Consider the following 20928-nt stretch of genomic DNA (forward strand, 5'->3'; position numbering starts at 1 on the left):
ACTCAAATCACTGTCCAAAGATCTAGACTAATAGGTGGTGTGCATGTAAGGCGACTCATAGCATTAGATTATATATAATATTATAAAATATTAGTCCCATTAGTCCAATTAAAACATTTTAAAGATGTGAAATACCCACACACACAAATACCACACACATCGAACTTTTAAAAAACATGGTTTATGTTCTTGTACAGCCGCAAAAGGGGGCGGGGGGGGGGGGGGGGGGGGGGGAACAAACAAGTTAGTTAACTGTTTTATGCTGTGTAACAAATTCTGACTGGAAGTATTACAAGCTAGATCAAGGAAACGGATGGCTTTGAAAATTAATCGATTAATCGAAATCCATTCTGACTGTACATTCCGTCAACTGGTGTGCTAAACCATATAGCCTAAAATCTTGTCAAGTAGATAGAACTGACTCATCTGTTAAAGACGGCTTTAGATTAAAAAATAAAAACAAACCAGCTTCGAGCATTACCAACACAGCTCGGGAAAAAAATATTGGGCTAGCTATAAGTGCACTCCTGTTGAAAATCAAATTACATTAAAATTAAAAACTAAATGGTGGTTGTATCGCTTGTTAAAGTGGTGCGATGAAGTCATGTACATTTCGCATATATCACTAACGTCAGCTGGAGAATCAAACCTTAGAACAGAGAAACCGTGTCTTTGGCTAATAATAAAAAATATATCCAGCGCGGGCCGTTTGCTGGGTATTTCAGTCTTGGTACTCCGTGTATTTCTTCGCCGAACCGTGCACTTTGCTGGCCGGGTACTTGAGTCGGTTAAGGGCCATTTTCTTCAGTACCGCTTGCGGGAGGTCAACGTGGCATTTCTCCGCCAGCTCCAGCAGGTAAATCAACACATCACTAAGTTCATGGGACAGGTGTTCGCGCTCTGTCTCAGTCCAGTCAGGAAGACCCTCCGCCACCTCCCCTCTCCACTGGAACAACTCGGACACCTCTCCGACCTCTCCCACCATGGCTAGCAGCAAGTTCCTGGGCTGGTGGAACTGGTTCCAGCCCCTTTCATCCGTAAACTCCGCCTGCAGCCGTCGGATATCTTCCATGGTCGGTTCCGCGCTGAATGAAAATCGTTGCGGAGGTTTCAGACCGTTTTGCGGAGGACAGGTGTCTTGGCCCCCGTGCTTTGTGTCAGCACCTTTGGGAGTACCGTTAGCCAATCTAGACGGGGCTGTCACAATGCCGCACAAGTCTTCCATTTCTTCCCTGCTCACAGCCATCTCTGAAAATGATGTAAAGCTGGCGAAAACCTCCTCCACGACAACTTGTTTTTCCTCAAGAAACTATGCCTGTATGCACACGCGGTAAACTCCCGCCACTAACCAAGACCTCAGGAAAGATTTTACTTTTAACCCCGGAAATGAGCACAGTCGTAACACATATATCGCTCACTTTGGGACTTGTAGTGTATACATTTCAACCAGTGTTAACATCCAGGCAGAAATCGAAATGCTAGAACTACACATCCCACAATACCGTGGGCTACAGCAGTCATGGCTGCGTCCTCAGCGGGAATGTGTACTGTTGTGTGCAATTTAAACAGACAATTTGCAGTATATTTTCAGAGGATAAACACTCTAAATATTGGTAATAATACATGCAATAGGAATTTGTGGATCTCTGTTCTTCGTTACCATAGTCAGCCACAAATAAAAAAGAAAAGGTATGCGTTTATCATTCCGTGACGAGCTGAATGTCATTTTGGTCAGACAGCTTTGCAAACAAGCAAATAAGCTCGCTGAAATTGCAATTGAATGTCACCCTAATGCCACTGTTAACTGAATACTGATGAACTTGCCGTGTGTCTGTGTGTTAGTAGTGCTGTCCAGGAGCTGGTCGGGGTTGTTGGTTTGGAGATCCACGCGCAAATCAACTCCAGCACGAAATTGTTCTCGGGCTCCCAGGTCGGGTTCTCTGCTCCTCCAAACTCACAGGTGTCCTTCTTCGATGCCTCGCTGCCCGGCACTTTACCGGTAAAGTCAACTGGGTTCCTCCCCTCAATTCTACAGTTATGTAAATGGTTTGGAAGGGCTCATTTTAAAATTCCATTGTGCCTAGGTCTCAGTGACCTGTCTCTATTCTCATGCTGTGTAGGCTATATGTGTCTGTGAATGTTACCTGATCTTCAAAAATAACAGTCAACTTTATATTCAGTTGCAACTATTTCCTTTTGCTGAAGCAATCTGACACTGTTGTGATGAAGCTGTGTTACGGCTTCCTATGTGAACATTACTACAACCAGGCATCCTTGAGCATGAAGCATTTTCCCCTGTTTGAGAACTGAGAAGGAATAAGTAGTGGCATAATATAGAAACTGATATTTATGCTTATAATTGTAAATAAACAATAAAATGTATTTATTCACATGTAAAGCATCTGGAAACTTAATGTTGCTGTACAGGTTGCTTTTTGGAGTTAGTTGAAATATTTTTCTTTTTTTTCTTTAAACCACCATGCTAAAATCTTTATCATTGCAAAGCCAGGTGGTCTTCCAAAACTTCTGTACGTGTCAAATATGTATTTCATTGCATGTAAAAACTATGTGGGCCGACTGAAAATGTGCACTCAAATGATATCAGGAATCCCCAGAAATTGAACTGTCAATTTAACATAACAAAAAATAAATGCATTGCAATTTGCAAGTAGTAGCCTAAGTACTATATTTACGATTTAAATTTGGGTTATGATTGATGGGACAGCTGGTTAGCTCTGCTGTTTATCCTTAACCACTTCACATGTGATGAGTGTGCCTGGTCACATAGCCGTATTTAGTCTAATTCTTATTCAGTTAGCTGTCAAACTGTGCTCAGACTAACTGTTACTATTTAAGTGAGCTGCAATAATCTAACCAAAACATTTCCTGCTATTTTTTTATTGACTTTTTTCCTGCCCCCTTGTGGTGAAATAGTGAATATTAATTAATTCACTCATTCAATGCTTATTCAAGTGAGGTGTGCCTGACAATGGAGATTATCAATTGATCTGGTTTAGAGGGGGCTCTTGTGCACAGTAACTTCCAGTGCACAAAATTGATAATTTACACGTTATAAAGCACCAAAGCCAATGGAATGACCCTGTCAATAAGTAAGGTAATCAGGCGGCTGTGTAGTACAATGGGTAAGGAACTGGTCTTGTGACCAGATTCGATTCCCGTTTGGGACACTACCGTTGTACCCTGAGCACGGCACTGAACCTGCATTGCTTCAGTATATATCCAGCTGTATAAGTGGATGCAATGTAAATGCTATATAGAAGTTGTGTAACTCGCTCTGGATAAGAGCATCTGCTAAAAATGCCTGTGGCGTATTGTAAGTTTAAAGAATGATGTGGGTTATGGGTATGACCCAGGAAGTTCTCAGCCGTGATTTCCTTCATTTTCTCAGGGTGATGGACAATTTTGATTTCTTCTAGCCTATACATGAAAAATTTTCATCTGAATGCAGATGATCCTGTGGGGGAAAATGCATGTGATAAACAAAACCTTTCATGCTTAATTATACTTAATTACTTCCTGCTTGAAAGGTAAAGGAACATTTCAACCCATGATAGGTCTCCATCAGCATGATCCGTTAACCACAAACCACCATTTGGTGGAAAAAAATATATATCATCACTTAATTTTTGGAGAATAAGTAAGTGTGCAGGTTATCATTCTATATTTACAATATAGTTAAATTGCAAATAGCATCCTATTTGGAGGTTGTCTGTTTAGTATATTATGGAAAAACTGATACTGCCATAAGTCTGCACTGTAGGGGCATCAGTTGCTCTATAATACCAGAGCATGTGTAAGCTAAAGATGCCGTCTTCATTAGCCTTTTAGAGGAAAGCACAGTGCCTTTTCCAATAAAGCCAGAGTACTTCAGCGACATATCCCCAATCAGGTTGTAAGGCAGGCATTGCGGCCTCTCGAGTAATTTCAATACGAGTGGTTCCCATGCTCCTTGAAACTCTTTGAAAATATTTATATCTTGGAAAGTAATTGGAATCTCACAGTAAGTGTTGAAATATTCCGACTGAAGTGGGACAAACCTTAAAAAAATGTAATTTATTCTCCCTCTCTGCAAGCAGTAAAATGTATCCATCTTTTTTGTTTCGTTTTTTTGTTTTTGCTAGCAGCCATTGCCTACAGATCGACTGGTTTGCAGGCTTTCGTTTCACCCTTGTGGCTCTACTTTCAAACTCGCACGCTTTGCCAAAAACCAAGCGTGCCTAGCTTGGAGTTCCGTCCGTGATGTCGGTGAGATCTGGTCCGTTGTTCCGTCCCTCTTCAGGTGCTGAACAGAAGATGCGTGGAGGCGGCGGTGATGACGGGTCTGGCGCTCGACTGCACCATCAACAGGAAGTCGCTGTTCGACAGGAAGCACTACTTCTACGCCGACCTCCCCGTGAGTCATCGGATAAGTTGCATTACAAGCACGCCATCACCAGAAACCAAGCGGGCTGCAGTTTTGGGTTTGTTTACTTAGACTGCGGATGAATTTATTACATTCCGCCAGTTTATTTAGAAAAATGTCTATCTTTGGTGGAGCTGTAATTGAGCTATGATTACAAATCTTGTCGACCAGACAGGCGTGCATATATATTGCGTATTAATGGCACCCTGGCTAATACCAGTGGCAGTCAAATGACGGGCTCTGCTTGTAAGTGCTGCTTGCAGCCCAATTAAAGGCCGAGTCATTTTCACCCTGCCGTGGGGAGACGGCTCATAATGGAGGCAAGCTCTGTCTCCATTTTGCATTGCTCAGTGCTCCCAGGGTCATTTAATGGCAATCAATGGCAGCTTTTTGCTGTGTGACAAATTGACACGCTGGAAACAGACTCATAGAGCCGAGACTCCAGCTGTCCTACCAGTCCTTCACCACCAGCAAATAAAGAGAGGTTTTTACAGTGCATTACAGTCACTTGGCAGACTCCCCTATCCAGATGAGCTTACAAACGTGGACAACATCAGTGTTAGTGTCAGGTATACAAAGAGGTGACATCACCAAGAAGGCACAGAACAGGAATTATTGTAAGGCTCACTGATAATTAATAAGTGTGCAGCCCAATGCTATTGTGAACAAAAGGTAAAGTGAAAATTCCCAGAACAAAGAGCATATATATCATGCTGCAATCCTTTTTTCAACCTCAGTAATGTACCAGAGTTGAGAGAAGAGGCAGGAACAGAATGCTTTACTGCTGTGTCAGCATGTAGCCCCTCATTGTTTTTCCGTCTGGTTGGGCTTTATTTTAGGAAGCCAGAGCCTAGTTTGGACCACTCCCAGTCACTTCATGTACGTTAGCGTGACACCCGCTTTAAGGTTCCCACTTAAGACTGGAGCTATCCTCATTATATGTAAATATTGCGGGGATGCCACCTATGGGACTGGCAGCAATGCAGAAAGGACACAGGAACGGTTCTGATCTGTTCTGAAGTCTGCGTTGTCCTCGCTGGCCTCTTAGCGTCCCTCGGTTCTCGGCTCAAGCGGCTAACGCGAGGCTGCTCTTCCCCGCGGCCTGGGTTCATCTTCAATGTGCCGCGCCGCTGCGCCGCGGGCTAGCGCTGTTTGGTCTGATGGATATCGGCTTGCTTTTAACCGCCTGCCTGATTGGCGAGGGGCTACTCGGAACCCGGCGGGCGCAGTGCACTCCGTGATGGAAGAGGATTTTCTTTTGTACCTCGGAAATGGATGTCTGCGAAATCCCAGCTGCAGGCAAATGGATTACTTAGCGGTGTGAGCTGGCTTGGTACATAGTAGGCTACTATTTGCTGTGGCCTCTAGGGGTGATGCTCTCTCCCTCTCCCTCTCTCTCTCTGTCTCTCTTGGTTTCTCTCTGTTTCTTTCTCTCTCCTCTCTCTCTCTCTGTTTTCTCTGTTCTCTCTCTCTTTCCCCATCTCTTTCGAGGAAGCGCAACATTAAACCGAACATAGCAATGTTCTTTACCCACCTCCCACCAGATGAATATAAATTAAACCATAAGACATTTACCTGCTTGTAATTAGGAATTCATAGAGACAGGTTCAGTAGTGCTCTGGTGAAATAGCTGAGGCTGGAATTTCTGCATACACAGGAGCAATTTGATTGGGGCTCATAGAGAATTGGAGCTTCATGACAAGGTCATGATGAGCTGTCAGATTGTGTACATTAAGGTATGCTATGCAGGATTTTTTATCCTTGCTGTGGTCTTGTGTTTACGATCAAAGATGTCTTCTCCTCCTTTCTCTGCAACACTGCCCACTCACCCTGAGTACCTCACCTGACGTACCTTGCTGGATAGCTGGGCCTCTGGCAAGAAAAGGGGAATACTAGTTCAAAAAATTGATTTTTCCCGTATCAACACTCGATTAAAAAAACCCCTCCAAGTTCATCCTGTTAAATAAACACCTCCATTATCCAATTCAGTACTTCATGCTTCTGTCCGGACCGGCGTTTCTCATCTGAATTAAAATGTCTGCTGCCTTCAGTATTTTAACGGCTGCGCCGAACGCCATGCCTAGCCAGCTCTGAGCTAATCTGAAATCGGCGGCTCGCGATGGGGCTGTGCTTGAGAAACGGGATTTTCAGCAGGCCGCGCGAGTTCGACGCGTGTGACGGGCGTATTGATTTCTCGGTGGTACCATGGTTTCAGGGAGAAGCCAGGGAACTCGTACAGGCGAAAGGGAGGAGAAGTCACAAGAAAAATAGCGCCCGTGCCACCACCAAGGAGAACAGGTTGGCGATGGCAAAGCCACGGTTTTCTGTAATGGAATGCCATTTATTCAGCCTGTGTATTATGTATTTACTTATTTTGAGCGCGGACGGAATCCGTCCCTCGGTGAAGAAGTCGTGCGACCGGAACGGCTTTTGGAGCCCCTCTTATCTGGCAGCGGCCTTCAGCTGTTGGAGAGAGAGGCTAGAGCGGGTGACGCGTGCGGCGCCTGCGTTTCCAAGACCCCCGCTAAAATGAGCCGTCTTCCGCGCCTGTTGTATTTGCTTTTGCTCCCATGATGAATTAGCTGATCAGGTACAACACGCAGATGGCAACGTTTAATTGCTTTTTTTTTTTTTTTTTTGGTGCGCCATGCCAATAACTGTGATTAATGTTTTGTCTCCTCTGGTTTCCATTGCCATGGCAACACACAAAGTTCTAGGGCTACTTACTTAGAGTGGGCTCTGTAAATTAGAAGTAATGAAATATGTATGGGTTGCTTGTGTAATTTTGAACTGTGAAGAAATGTCAATATTTTAAGGGTAGATTAATTGGTACAAACATTGCATTTGTCCCAATGAAGCTAATTGGTTTTCTTTGGCATATAAATGAAGTGTCACTTCCATTCTCATAATAATATTTTACCTTTTTTTCCTCTCTGGAAGTGTTGCAGTTCAGTTTGAGGTCATTGGAACGGTAATTTATTGCTGGTAGTTCATTTGAAGTTTGTTTTGTTAGTGACCCTGTACCATTTCATGGAGACCTTCATTAATGTGATATCATGTGCACTAATGATCATATAGATATGGAGTGTTGTGGGGCTGCTGGGTGTCTTGTCCTCTGACCCCTGACATGATGTCATATACTAAATGCAGACTTGGCAGACAGAGTGTAGAGAGGCAGTGATTGGCAGTGATTGGCTGAGGTTAGCATGGCCTGGCCTGTTACTGGTGGAGTATATAATGTGACACAGGACCGCAGATAAGATAAGGTATTCCAAGATTCGGAGACTTGGTTTAAAACGGCATGCTGTGGACTGTGTGTATACTGCAGGCAGGCTACCAGATCACCCAGCAACGGCTGCCCATTGCAGTGGGCGGGACACTCCGGTACAGCCACCTGATTGGGCACAAGCAGGGTCAAGTGGTGACTAAGAGCGTCCGGATCAAGCAGATCCAGCTGGAGCAGGACAGTGGGAAGAGCCTGCACGATGAGAGGCGGAGCCAGACCTTCATTGACCTCAACAGAGCCGGTCAGTGTGTGTGTACGGCTGTGTATAAATGATATGTGTGTGTGGGTGAATGTGTGTGTATAAATGATGTGTGTGTGTGCAGGCGTGGGGCTGATGGAGCTGGTGTGTGTGTGTGTGCGCGCATGAGTGTGTGTGTGTTTGTGTGTAAATGATGTGTGTGTGTGTGTGTGTGTGTGTGTGTGTGTGTGTGTGTGTATATATATGTGTGAGTAAATGATGTGTGTGTGTGTGCGCAGGCGTGGGGCTGATGGAGCTGGTGTGTGTGTGTGTGTGTGTGTGTATATGTGTGAGTAAATGATGTGTGTGTGTGTGCGCAGGCGTGGGGCTGATGGAGCTGGTGTGTGTGTGTGTGTGTGTGTGTATATGTGTGAGTAAATGATGTGTGTGTGTGTGCGCAGGCGTGGGGCTGATGGAGCTGGTGTGTGTGTGTGTGTGTGTGTGTATATGTGTGAGTAAATGATGTGTGTGTGTGCGCAGGCGTGGGGCTGATGGAGCTGGTGATGGAGCCGGATATGCATTGTGGGGAGGAGGCAGCGGCTGCAGTGAGAGAGCTCCAGCTCATCCTGCAGACCCTGGGGACCTGCCAGGGCAACATGGCGGGTGAGTATCGGCCTGACGGGCAGCAGACAGTCACAGACCCCGCACCATTACACGCTTCGCAGCCATAGGCCCCTTCACATATCCAATTAGCACACCTGTCAACAGATCTTGCACCCATCATCTACGTCACTGACCGCACACCTGTCAGCTCCGTCACTGATCCCACACCATAACACTAGAGGCCACATGAAATGCTGGGGGGGACATTACTTCTGTTGGTTGGGTATTTATATGTCAGCCAATCATAAGCACGGCCATGCAGCATGATGAACATAAACCCATCACGTGATCACATGGAAGCTGCATAAGCAGAGATATAGTTTTTTCCCCAGAAGCATTTCATGGGGACTCTAGAATTTGGAGGCATGCATAAACAAACAAATAAATAAATACTTAAGAATGCAAAACATCATAATTGGCCTTCGGGTGATAACTGGAGCTGGGCAGAGAACCACAACCTTAAAGGACCCCCAATTATTTGTTTCAGGTTTTTTTTTAAATGCACAGTGGCTTGTGTTGTATCACATATCCCAGTTGGTAAAATAGGAAATCTGTAAAACATGACACATCACCATCATTTGCGATTGGCGCCAAGAAAAAAAATCACAAAACAAGCCAGTTAAATTTGGCTCCAGATCCGACAGAGTCTGGATTTCAATTGAAGCAGCCAATCATATTTGATCTATTATTTGCATAAACGCTCCCACACGGTACATTGCCTTCCAAAAGAGGAGAGTGTAAGGAGCGGCTGGCTGCAATTTGTATTTGAGGGACACATGCGGGCAAAAATGAGCCCCCATTTGCTGGTGTACTCCACTCATTTAGCCACCGAGCGCTATCAAACCAAAGCACAGTACAATGCTGGCTTTGCAGCAGGGCTGGGGCTCTGACTCAGGCTGGAACATGTATAGTATGCTTTAATGCCTGCTGGGTAATTTACGGACACTATGTTCACTTCCAGAGCAGGAGTTGTGTGCTCAGGAGGTGGGAGGGGCGCTTCTGTCATTCCAAGTCAGATAACCAATCAGGGCAGCGCATATGAAAAAAAACATGCAAAACCCACCCAGCCTGCTCAGCTCAACAGGAGAGGAACTCAGTGGATATATGTATACATGTACTGTATATATGTATCATCTAAAAAAAATGTGTTTGTATTTTTTTTTTAAACCTTATCAACTTTTTTGGTAGACATTGTAGAATACTAAGAAAATTGCCATAAAATGGAATAATTGGGGACCTTTAAGCCTGCCACAGATGACATGCCCCAAAACGCCCATCTGCCCATTATTCTGAACACCCACCGCAAACCTGTTAGCTACTTAAACAGAGACGGCCCACATATAATTGGCGACAACATACAGAGACAACCATTATGTTACAGAGATACATCCACTCACATCTTCCTCCTGACATCTGACTAGAGAAGTATAGTCCCTTGCAGAAATCACTAACAGGAACTGAGTGTTGTTCATTGGGTTTATATCACTGATGTCACCGGAGAATGAAAGCAGTAAGACAACACGCTTCAATTAAAACTCAGGCACTTAACGAGGGAGCGCACAAGCAAGATTCTTTTCCTCTATTAAAAACAAATTGATTTTTAAAAGTGTACCTGAGCCACATGTGACAGTGTGTGGAGTGCACTTGAGAACTGCTTTCAAAAATGCATGCAAATTTCAGAATCAGCATGCGCATTTATGCACAGTTTGGCATGCGTTATCTCTCCTGTGTTCCCGCTGACAGAGGGTCAGCTGCGGGTCGACGCCAACGTCTCGGTGCATCGCCCGGGGGAGCCGCTGGGCGTGAGGACGGAGGTGAAGAACATAAACAGCGCGCGCTTCCTGGCCAGGGCCATAGGTGAGAGCCGGGGGGTCCCCTGGTGGCAGGTCCCTGAACTGCAGGCTATTTCTGAGCCGGGCGCCTTCGCCAGCGGCCATCACGGGGAAATAACCTCATTGACATTCCTCGGTGGTGAGGTGCATTGTGGGTGCACTGAAGTGGAAAGTGTGCTCCAGAGAGTCTGGAGGGAATCGGTTGGCTGCTCTGGGTTACTCTGAGCAGTGTGTGGGAGCACACCTGCGCACACACACACACACACACACACGTTTCCTTTTCCTTGTCATCGGGTTTCTTAAACAGTCACCCTGAAACAATCAGCAAACCTGTCTGCCGGTGTGTAATTATCCATGGGCTCCAAGTTCAGCTGTAAGCTAAAGATAAGACCTGTGCACAATGAAGCATTTCTGCCACTTTGACAAATATTAATCTCTGTCTTGCTCGGTTGAGTTATAAGCTGGGAAAGTCCTGAAATCTTCTATATCTCTTGCGACAGGGGCTAAGTAGTTTGGCAGCATGAGATTTATTCCTGTGGTTTATCCTGGAAGACTTTCCTTTTTAAAAAAAAAAAACACCTTGAGTGTAAAAGTCTGATTTACTAAGACCTTTAGATTTACTAAACCTTTTAGCACTTGCAAAACCAATAATATGACCAGTGATTGGCCATGGTATTTGTTTTGTACCAATCATTGGTGGTGTTACTAGTTTTTCATGTGCTAAAAGTTTTTTTGCACGGTACTGGTTTTAGTAAATCAGGACCTAATTTTTCATTTGGAAATAAAGCAACAGTTTTTAAAAAGGGAAACAACTGTTGTTTGTATGCATCCTCTATTATTGGATGAAGGTGTGAGTTCATAATTTGACTTTAAAACTAGAAAACAATTTAATGACAATGGAAGTTAAAGGGCTCCAAAATAAATGGTGGGCCAGTCAATCCAAATAGTACAACCTTTTTAGAGCCCAAACATTCAGCGACCCTGCAGTCTTTAGAAGTCGTTGTGATGTGGCAGATGGTAGCTTCTAAACAGAGAGAACTGTATGCTGATTGGCCACCCGGCCGCCTGTGACGCTGCTGGTGAAATGTGTTCCGCAGACTACGAGATTGAGAGGCAGATGGAGTTGCTCGGGAGCGGTGGGACGGTGCTGAACGAGACCCGGGCCTTCGATTTCAAATCTGGGTGAGAGCCACAAGCCGTCCGAAACGTTCCCCCGGGCGCAAACGCGTCCGCAGGCTCCAGTCGAGCACTTTAATAAAAGGCCTCCATACTGAATCTTCGGTTTCGACCGCCTGCCTGCCTGCCCCAAAACAAACACGCACACACACACACACACACGTGCACACAGTAGTGCTACTCAGGACACATCCCCCAGTTCAGAAGTCCATGAAATGGGCTGGTTTGTGGGCAGCTGCAGCTACAGCCTAGCCGTGTGCGGAGCCGTTTCAGCCTCTAAGTGACTGAGCACGGCAGCCGCCTGGCCCCAAGTGGGCTTCGTCTGACATGTGGCCCCAATAAAGCATGTAATGGACTGTGGCCTCCCAATGACACGCGTGTCGTACTGTGGAGAATGTGTGAGACTGTTACTGTGTGTGGCGACTACTGGCAAGGGACTGTTGGGGGAGGAAAAATAAATAATTTAGATATATATATATATATATATATATATATATATATATATAGGTTTTATAGAATAAATAAAAGCATACTGAAACAAAAAACCGCAATCTGTTGGAGTGAAATGATTTTGAAATTGAACAGAATTTCATCTTTGTATTTCTTCATTATTGTGCAGAAAAGGGGCTTCTAAACTGAATTATGTCTGCGGCTGTAACTGTGAGCTGTGGAGTTATTGTGCTTATGAAAAATTGATGACGGCCTGCCCGAGCATTTGCTTCTGTGAAGGCGGTAATCTAATCGAAGACAAATGCGGGCAGGGGGATTGCACCACGTTCGAAAATGGAAAGCAAGATGATGGAGATTTATAAACGGAGCAAAACAACAGTGCAGGGTTGTTTAAGTCCAATGCGCGCTGTGCACTGAGGTGCAGATAAGAATGTATGTCTTAATGTTCAGTGAACAGAACACCATTAGTACAGCTGTTGCTATCCTAAACCCTAGAATTTAATAAGAGGAGTAAGTAGTATTAGTGTTAGTATAACACAGCCTCCTGCAGGCTGTTTATTGGTGGTTTCTGAAGAGGGAAATGTAACTTCTCTTCCATAAGCAAAATAACACTGCAGATAATTACAACAGTCAACAGCGGTTAATCACATTCATGGCCAGCTCGTAAGCTGTGCCCAAACAGTCGAGGTTACTTTGGTAGGTACCAAGTTAATTGATCCGTACCTGTGTTCGTAAAGCTTCTTGGCGTAGGAGCGCAGTTGTAAGATCACGTATTGCCTGGTCTTATCAAAGCCTTGTTCATTACGAACTGAAACGTTGGTTCCCAAGCCCTCCAGGCCCACGGCCCTCTTGACGAGCAAATTACACTTTCAGTGACTGATTAAACGGTAGCGACCGCACGCTAAGCGTTTTTGCACACGGTTGTCAAAACAGCCGCACGTACGCTGCAACTCGGGTAGCGCCTGTAACAGATACGGTGTTTATCTGCGTGAGCGACTGTGGAGAATGTGTGATTTAATGTGAGATGTGTTTTCGGTACATATCTCACGACCAGCCTGAAACCTTCTTACAAAGCGCTTCCTCTTAAAGACAGAAATGATCCTGTATCAGTGCTCCTAGCGCCCGTGTCCAAGGATGTGTGTGCGGGTGTGACAGAAGCTCATTTGTCATTTTACTGTTCACTTCCTGAATTTGGATCGGTGTTCACTCATCCCTAATATGTGCTAAATTAATAGAGTTCAGGATTTCTGTTGAATTCTGATTCTGGCTCGTATATGCACAGCATGCTGGGAGTGGTGGTGGGGGTGGGGGGGAGGGTGTTGTATATTTATGTGTTTTCCTGAAACGGTACCTGCTCAAGGGAAATAAATACCGGGACCCACTGAACTGAAAAACATTTAGAATCACAACCGACAACTTCTGAGTTGCAAGCCAATTTCCCCAAACCCGTATACCAGACTGCCAGCCAATCAAATGTCTTTTACTGTGTCTGCTCTCAGGCAAACAATTCCAATGAGGGACAAGGAGGGTCTGCAGGACTACAGGTGAGCTTCCAGCTCTAGAACAGTGACTTCTGAAAGTGCAATATCATTGTGTTAATGGTACCATCTGCTAGCCTGTCTTACTGCTGATTGTTTTTGGAATAGATAGGTAGAAGAAAACGTCAGAGATTTGTGCAAATAACCTGCCCCTGTCCCTTTTAAAAAGGCTTTTAGTCCCTGTTATTATGATATTACCTAATAGAATTGATCAAATATATTATATTAATATATTCTTATTTACTATATTTAATTGAATTTTTATCGCACTATAGCATGTTTTTAACTTGCGTAATTCGATTATTTCCCATTGTTATTATTTTATTACAGTCATTTTATCGCTCTCTACTCCATCTTATCTATACTTTGTATTATTTTGTTTGGTAGTTGCTGGATAATTGTTTAATTAAAGCACTTCCGTGAACTTTTAATTACTGTGGTGGTCTGGGGGCTTTGTGCTTCAGAAAGGCTGAATGAAAGGCTAGATGGCCATAGTAAATTAAGCTCATAACACCAGCTTAGACAAGACAACAATAACCATATCTCAGGACTGTGATAGTGTCAGGCTTGAGACACGAACGTGCTTTTTATAGGGCGAGTGAGAGCCCTGGAGAACTGAAGGAGGAGTGGCCAATAAAGAGGGTAGTCTGTAATGTGGACTATAGAGAGCCATGTCAAGACGTTATATATACTGGGAGGCAGCAGAATATTGCTGTTGATCCTGCAGTTTAAATTAACATATTTATTTTTACCCCCGATAGTTTTCAACTGGGATCTCTGTTTAATGAGCTTTTTAAGTCTTTTTCTCTCTCACTGTTGCTCTCTCTCTTGCCCTCGCTCCCTCTCTCTCTTGCTCTCACTCTCTGCCTCACTGCTGCTCACTCTCTCACTGTTGCTTTCTCTCTCTCTCTCTTTCTCTCTCTCTCTCTCTCTCTCTCACTGTTGCTCTCTCTCTTACTCTCTCTCACTGCTGCTCAATCTCTTACTCTCTCTCTCTCTCTCTGTTGCTCTCTCTCTTACTGTCTCTCACTGCTGCTCAATCTCTTACTCTCTCTCTCTCTCTCTCTCTCTCTCTCTGTTGCTCACTCTCTTACTCTCTCTCACTGCTGCTCAATCTCTTACTCTCTCTCTCTCTGTTGCTCTCTCTCTTACTCTCTCTCTCACTGCTGCTCAATCTCTTACTCTCTCTCTCTCTCTCTCTCTCTCTGTTGCTCGCTCTCTTACTCTCTCTCACTGCCGCTCGCTCTCTCACTCGGTTTTCCCCTGTGAAGGTTTATGCCGGAGCCCAACCTGCCCCCTCTCGTGGTGTACGACAGTCAGACGGCCCCCCCGCCCCCGGGGACAGACCCGGGACAGGTGGTGCTCATCGACGCCGTGCGGGACCGCATCCCCGAGCTGCCCAGCGCCAGGAGGGCGCGGCTGGTGCACGTTTTCGGGATCCGACCCGAGCACAGCCTCACCCTGGTGGTGAGCGTGGGAATCAGGGGACACTCTGTACCTGCAATAAACCAAACACGGTCAACTTTAAACATTTATCCAAGGCCTACCAATAAGCACTTGAGGAAACATAAGTTCCACAAGTATGCTGATTTCCATGTTCCTGAGCTCACAAGCACTAACTACAAGATTATCAAAGTGACTGCACAATAAACAAAAGCTTATTTCCGTGATTGACAACCCTTCGAGCCAATAAGAGTTATTTAATAGGTGCTAATCGGATGTTGACCCTGCAATTTTGAACATCGATTGCCCCCCAAAGAAATTATTAATGTTGCATCGACACAGATCTCATAATCATTGCTTGTGAGCCATGAAACGCGTAAATCTGCATATCCCTAGGATTCTTTCATCTCTGGCGTGTGTGCACCTGTCATCCAGAGGAGAAGAGAAGCTGTGGTACCATAGAGGAAGTGCTTTTTACTAGAGGGCCATTCAGCACGGATAAGGAACAAACGCTCGTACAAAACCTCACACAGGTGTTGAACAATACAGTTCATTCACAATAGATTATATAATTCTCTAGATGACCATTGTGTATTGCCACTGTGGCTCTCGTCCGACCTGATAAACCTAGGCGCTGCCTATCATGTTCATTGAAGCTGCCTTGGCTAGCAGTACCATAAATAGTCCATGTGAAAGATGCCCTAGCCAGGACTTGGTTATGTATTCAAACAGGCCTCCACTGAAATGGCGGAGAGGGATTTGGGATAATGGAAGACTGCAGACAGACCTTCCCCTCCCCACAGACTGGGGGTCTGTTGTCCTCTGACAGCAATCCTTGTTAGTGCCTGTAAGTGCGCGTTTTAGAAGCACTAAATTGAGTTGGTATCAGACTTGGGTCACTCTGTATCCCTGCAATCTGAGAGGTCGCCGGGGGGTCGTGAGGAAAGGAATGTGCCTGTCTGCCGCACTTCAACCTCGATCCAGCAGAGGGCAGCAGAGGTCAGAGGTGATGGTCTGCCATTTGTGGCAAGGCTATGTCATTATCAAAGGGGCATGGGAGCCACACGCAGGCACAGTGACATGGTTTTTAACGCCGTCTTTAACTATTGCACTATTAAAGCTCAGCAATCTAGATGCACACTGGTGAACCATATAACATTTTGCAAGGGCATTAACTTGGCTGATTTTGTGTCTATTTAAAAGTACAGTGGGAAGTAATGTGCCCATGTGAAGTGCTACTGTGCATAAAATGTCTGCCATTTCAGAATGAAGACGGGCTGACTGAGTACTTTGAGGGCGTGGCCAGAATGACCAGGGCGGAGCCAAAGAAGGCAATTGGCTGGGTAATTAAAGACGTGTTGGGCCTCCTGAAGCAGCTGGGACTGAGTGTGAGCCAGAGGTGAGCAAGTCAGACTGACTGAACCCCTCAACACCTCGACCCTTCCTCCTACACCACTCCCCCTTCCTCCTACACCCCTCCTCTTCCTCCTACACTCCTCCCCATTTACCTTACAGTCCTCCCCCTTCTTCCTACACCCCCCCCCCCTTCCTCCTCCTCCTTCCCCACCAACTCCACCAACCAGTTCCTCTCAAGGTCATCCAAACTAGTTTTGAAGGGCGGCGAGACCGCATCGCACCCATGTTGAATTTTAAAGGACGATCTCGACTTGCCGTAATTTCACACTTTTATCTCTGCCACACTGCAGTCTGGGAGATGTAATGGGGGGTGTAACTCAGGGTCTTAAAAGCTTTCTGGGGTGCTGAGGCAGTATGTGTGGTCTTTACCTCGTATTCTGTTACACCCTTTCGGTTTTTAGGGCCATTCGAGCCATTTAGCCTACGGCTCAGCAGGTATTGCCTTGGTTGCGGTGTAATTGGGTGTACCACCTCCAAAATCTTTACATAGTGGCAGCCAGCATTCCCTAGCTAAATTACTCTGAACATTATGCAGTTACCCATCCAAGACTTCTCTTTGATGTGTGTGCATTTGTTAAATTCATTTCCTGCTTAAACCACCAACCAGCTGAAGTCAAAATAAAATCTGTTTCATGAAATGGCATCTTTCATGTGTTTAAATACTTCATCGTTTACTGGGCAAAGCCTGGTATCCATAAATTCTTTCTTGGAATCATATTTACAGTCTTAACACACAAGCGCATATAAATGAATGTTTTCTGTGTTTAAATGACCTTTTCCTACTGTTATAAGGCCATTTTCAAAATATAAAGATAATAGATAATTCACATTTAGTCCTTGTGATTATGCATGATGGACACTGGAAAGCCGAGTGTTAGAATTGGGTAGATTTTTCAAGTTAATGCTTTAATGAAAACTGTGGTAATACATTCAGTGTTGTTTCAAATCAGTGTTTGTGTATTTAAAAGTAACTGTCTAAAATCTCTGACCAGCTGAATTCAAAATAAAAGATATGAAATGGCACCCTTCAACCTTCAATCCTATTTAAATCTTTCATAATTCTTGGGGCACCCATAAAAGTTTAATATTCATTAATCATATTTACGGTGTAACACACAAGCACATATATTTTTGATTTGCATAGTGTTCTTTGAGTTTTGAGTGAGTCTGCCGTAAAGAGGTAGATAGCTTCTCCATTTGTGCTGAGGACACCCGGTGGAGCTGCTCTGGTCCTCAGCGCACTAGCATGGCCAGTTAGCGCTTTCCCGCTCCGCGCGGTGACTCTGAACAGGTGTGAGGAATGGGCCTGTCTGGCTGGTGCGGGGCTCCGGCCAGGCCCCCTGGTCTGACGGCTCTAATGGGCCCCGCGATGCCCTGTCTTTCAGCCCCGTTTCCCCTCGAGCCCTGGCCGAGCTGCTGGATCTGCTGGAGGATGGACGCGTTTCTTCCTCCGCGGCCAAGACGGTAAGAGACGCACATTCACCCGCTCATATCACTCGTTCACTCTGTCATATCCGCCATTTTGTGCGCCTGTGTTAGACTCTGAACGCTGAAGGCTGAGCTGATGAGGCTTTTTGTCTCCGCTCCACCAACAGAGAAAACAACTTGATTTCTGCGGCTTGTTGCGTTAACCCGTATTAAATGGTTCTAATCAAACTGGATGATTACTGATTGTGTGATGTTTTCAGTGAATACACTGTGTGTGTGGGTCTGTGTGTGTGTGTGTGTGTGTGTGTGTTGTGTGTCTCTGTGTTTCTGTGTGTCTGTCTGTCTCTGTCTGTGTGTGTGTGTCTGTGTTTCTGTGTGTGTCTTCTCCTCTGTGTGTGTGTCTGTCTCTGTCTGTGTGTGTGTGTCTGTGTGTCTTCTCCTCTGTGTGTGTGTCTGTCTCTGTCTGTGTGTGTGTGTGTGTGTGTGTGTACATGTGTGCGCAGGTGTTCCAGGAGCTTTGGAAGGGAACTGGGAGGAGTCCTGCTCAAATCGTGAAGGAGCTGGACTTGGGCCTCGTGGACGACGGTGATGAGATCCAGCGGATCTGTCAGAGTGTCATCGACTCGCACCCAGAGGAGGTGAGGGCGCGGGGGCAGAGGTCAAGGCTGAGCTCATGCAGGTAGCCATGGGGTCTTAGGCTTCACCTCATACAGGTAATAATGGTTCTTAGGCTGACTTAATACAGGTAATCATGGCTTCTAATCCTGACCTCATACAGGTAATCATGGGTTCTTAGGCTGACCTCATACAGGTAGTCATGGGTTCTAAGGGTGACCTCATGCATTATGAGTTTTGACCTTGTACAGGTAATTGTGGGTTCTAAGGCTGAGCTCAAACTGGTCATCATGGGTTCTAGGTTGAGCTCTTACAGGTAATTATAGGTTTTGACTTTATACAGGTAACCATGGGTTCTGACTTCATTCAGGTAATCATGGGCTCTAAGGCTGAGCTCACATAGGTATTCACAGGCTGTAGGGCCGACCTCAAGCTGAAAAGGGAAGGGTTTGATTGACAGTCATATTTGAGCGCTGGCAGTAAATGTACTGCATTGCTGAGCTGCAGCTGCTCTCTGAATAGAGACGGAGATTTGAGCGGAACCGAGACTCTGCTGCTAATGTAATGAGTTCCAACAACAGCCGCGTGGAAACGCAGCTCTTAGTTTAATGCAGACCCAGGGCTGGGGGAGAACCGTGACAGCACAAGGTCTTTCCAGCCGTCCCTGTTGCTCGTCACTTTGGATTATTGCGCTAAATGCAACACAGGCTGTATTTCTGTTTTGCGATCACAATCGCAGACTTCGGTCCATTGACCATATTTACTGGGTGTAGTACTATGTGTCTGTTCTAGCCCCACGGTGGTGGAATGACCTTCCTGTGCAAGTCAGAACAGCAGAGACCCTGGCCGTCTTCAAACGTAGACTGAAGACTCACCTCTTCAAGCTACATCTCACCTCATCACCCCCCACTACCCTCTAACATTTTTTTTTCTAAAAAAAAAAAAAAAAAAAAAAAAAAAAAAAAAAAAAAAAATTAGGGTGTACAATTCACACTTATACCTAAGCAAAGTTATACCTATTGTAGCTCTCTTGCAGGAATGTTGTAAAGCACTTGTCTCTGAGTTTTGTAATGCACTTGTTGTAAGTCGCTCTGGATAAGAGCGTCTGCTAAGAACCTATAATATAATAATATAATATATAATATAATAATATATAATATATATATATAATATATATATAATATATATATAATATAGTACTAGATTTACTAATTTACTTTAATAGGACTCGCTGGGCAGTTTTACTTTAGCCAGTTGATTTTTGTGGTACATATATCAGTGAAGAACCTTACCCATTCTGATGACTCTGTGCCTCACCCCAACAAATTACCACAGTACTGTCAAAGCTAATCATGATAGAAACAAGTGTGGATAATGCTGTATCTGGAATAAACACGGTCGCAGTGTGTTTCAGTAACTTGCACACTGTGAGAGGGGATACATTTTAATGGCTCCCGCTATGAATAATTTGCATGAAAGCAGGTGGCAGCAGAAATAATTGGGGCTGGGAGTGATGAATGGGTGGGTGCGTCCCTACAGCGGAGCTGAAGAACACGTGGGAGGGCCACTGTCGGCCCAGCGCAGGCAGGCCCCCCGGTCCAGGGTTCAGCTGACTGACCCCTCCGTTGGTCTCTGTGCCCTGCAGGTGCGCGCGATCCGCGCGGGCAACCGGAAGGTTCTGAACAAGCTGATCGGCCTGGTGCAGAAGCAGACCAAAGGCCGAGCCGACCCCGTCAGGGTCAAAGCCATGCTGGAGGAGGGGACTTCCTGAAAGCTGCCCTGCGATTGGAGCGGGAGAGGGAGAAGGAGAAGGGGCGGGACCGAGAACCAAAGCAGGAGTGAGAGCGGGAGCTCCGTGTGACAGGCAGCTAAATTTACAGCACTTAGAACACTGCAGCAAATCTTCCAGTGTTAAATCAAATCAGAGTTCATTTGAGTTCAGTGGGGACCACTTGTGTGCTATTAGAGTAAAAGGCGCTCTTTTGGAAGTGGATTTTACTGGGAACATTTCGCTGTGCTGTAGTGTGTTGGACTGCTTTGGGAACTGTGAGAGGTTACGGTTTCGGTTCCTCAGGGAGACACTGCGGATGCGTGCGTAAGCAAGGCGCTTACAAGGGATCACTTCAATGGGCTTATCTCGGATTTGGGTGTTTGTTGAGAATATTAAAGAATGATGAAAATGCAGTACTCCATTATTAAGGAAGCAACAGTTATCCAAGCAAATCTGAATCAATCTGCGGGCCTTGTCATTGTGTAAACCCAGCTCGACTGCAGGACCTAGTCCCGCCAATCACTGTGTATCGCTATGGGAATTCGCTGGCTTTGCAACGTCGCTCGACGTGATTTTTGCACTTCGAACTTGGCTTGTCAACACCGGTCAGTGTATGTTATGCGATTAAAAGTAAATGAATGAAGTTTCTGCTGGAGTAATTGGTTCAGCAAAGCTCCACTTTTCTGCTTGGGGGTGAATTTGTGGCCTT

General features: G+C 45.3%; 2 protein-coding genes across 3 annotated transcripts; one reads left to right on the top strand and one right to left on the bottom strand.

Moving 5' to 3' along the window:
• Nucleotides 1–233: 233 nt before the first annotated feature.
• Nucleotides 234–1378, bottom strand: dctpp1 (dCTP pyrophosphatase 1). Its single transcript, XM_035418852.1, has one exon. The coding sequence runs from the start codon at nucleotides 1244–1246 to the stop codon at nucleotides 722–724; it is 525 nt and encodes a 174-aa protein (XP_035274743.1). The 5' UTR covers nucleotides 1247–1378; the 3' UTR covers nucleotides 234–721.
• A 16-nt stretch (nucleotides 1379–1394) lies between these two features.
• Nucleotides 1395–20897, top strand: gatb (glutamyl-tRNA(Gln) amidotransferase, subunit B). Of its 2 annotated transcripts, none has more exons than XM_035418850.1 (13): nucleotides 1395–1689; nucleotides 1843–1999; nucleotides 4301–4414; nucleotides 7752–7950; nucleotides 8428–8550; nucleotides 10294–10407; nucleotides 11480–11564; nucleotides 13508–13552; nucleotides 14818–15013; nucleotides 16255–16388; nucleotides 17791–17869; nucleotides 18337–18471; nucleotides 20094–20897. In XM_035418850.1, exons 1-13 carry the CDS (start codon nucleotides 1520–1522, stop codon nucleotides 20217–20219), a joined length of 1677 nt encoding a protein of 558 aa, XP_035274741.1. In that variant the 5' UTR covers nucleotides 1395–1519; the 3' UTR covers nucleotides 20220–20897. The 2 variants fall into 2 exon arrangements, with proteins under 2 accessions (XP_035274741.1, XP_035274742.1); XM_035418851.1 differs by having other exon boundaries at nucleotides 1846–1999.
• The last annotated feature ends 31 nt before the right edge of the window (nucleotides 20898–20928 follow it).

This window comes from Anguilla anguilla, chromosome 5 (assembly GCF_013347855.1).
Source record: "Anguilla anguilla isolate fAngAng1 chromosome 5, fAngAng1.pri, whole genome shotgun sequence".
Taxonomy (NCBI): domain Eukaryota; kingdom Metazoa; phylum Chordata; class Actinopteri; order Anguilliformes; family Anguillidae; genus Anguilla; species Anguilla anguilla.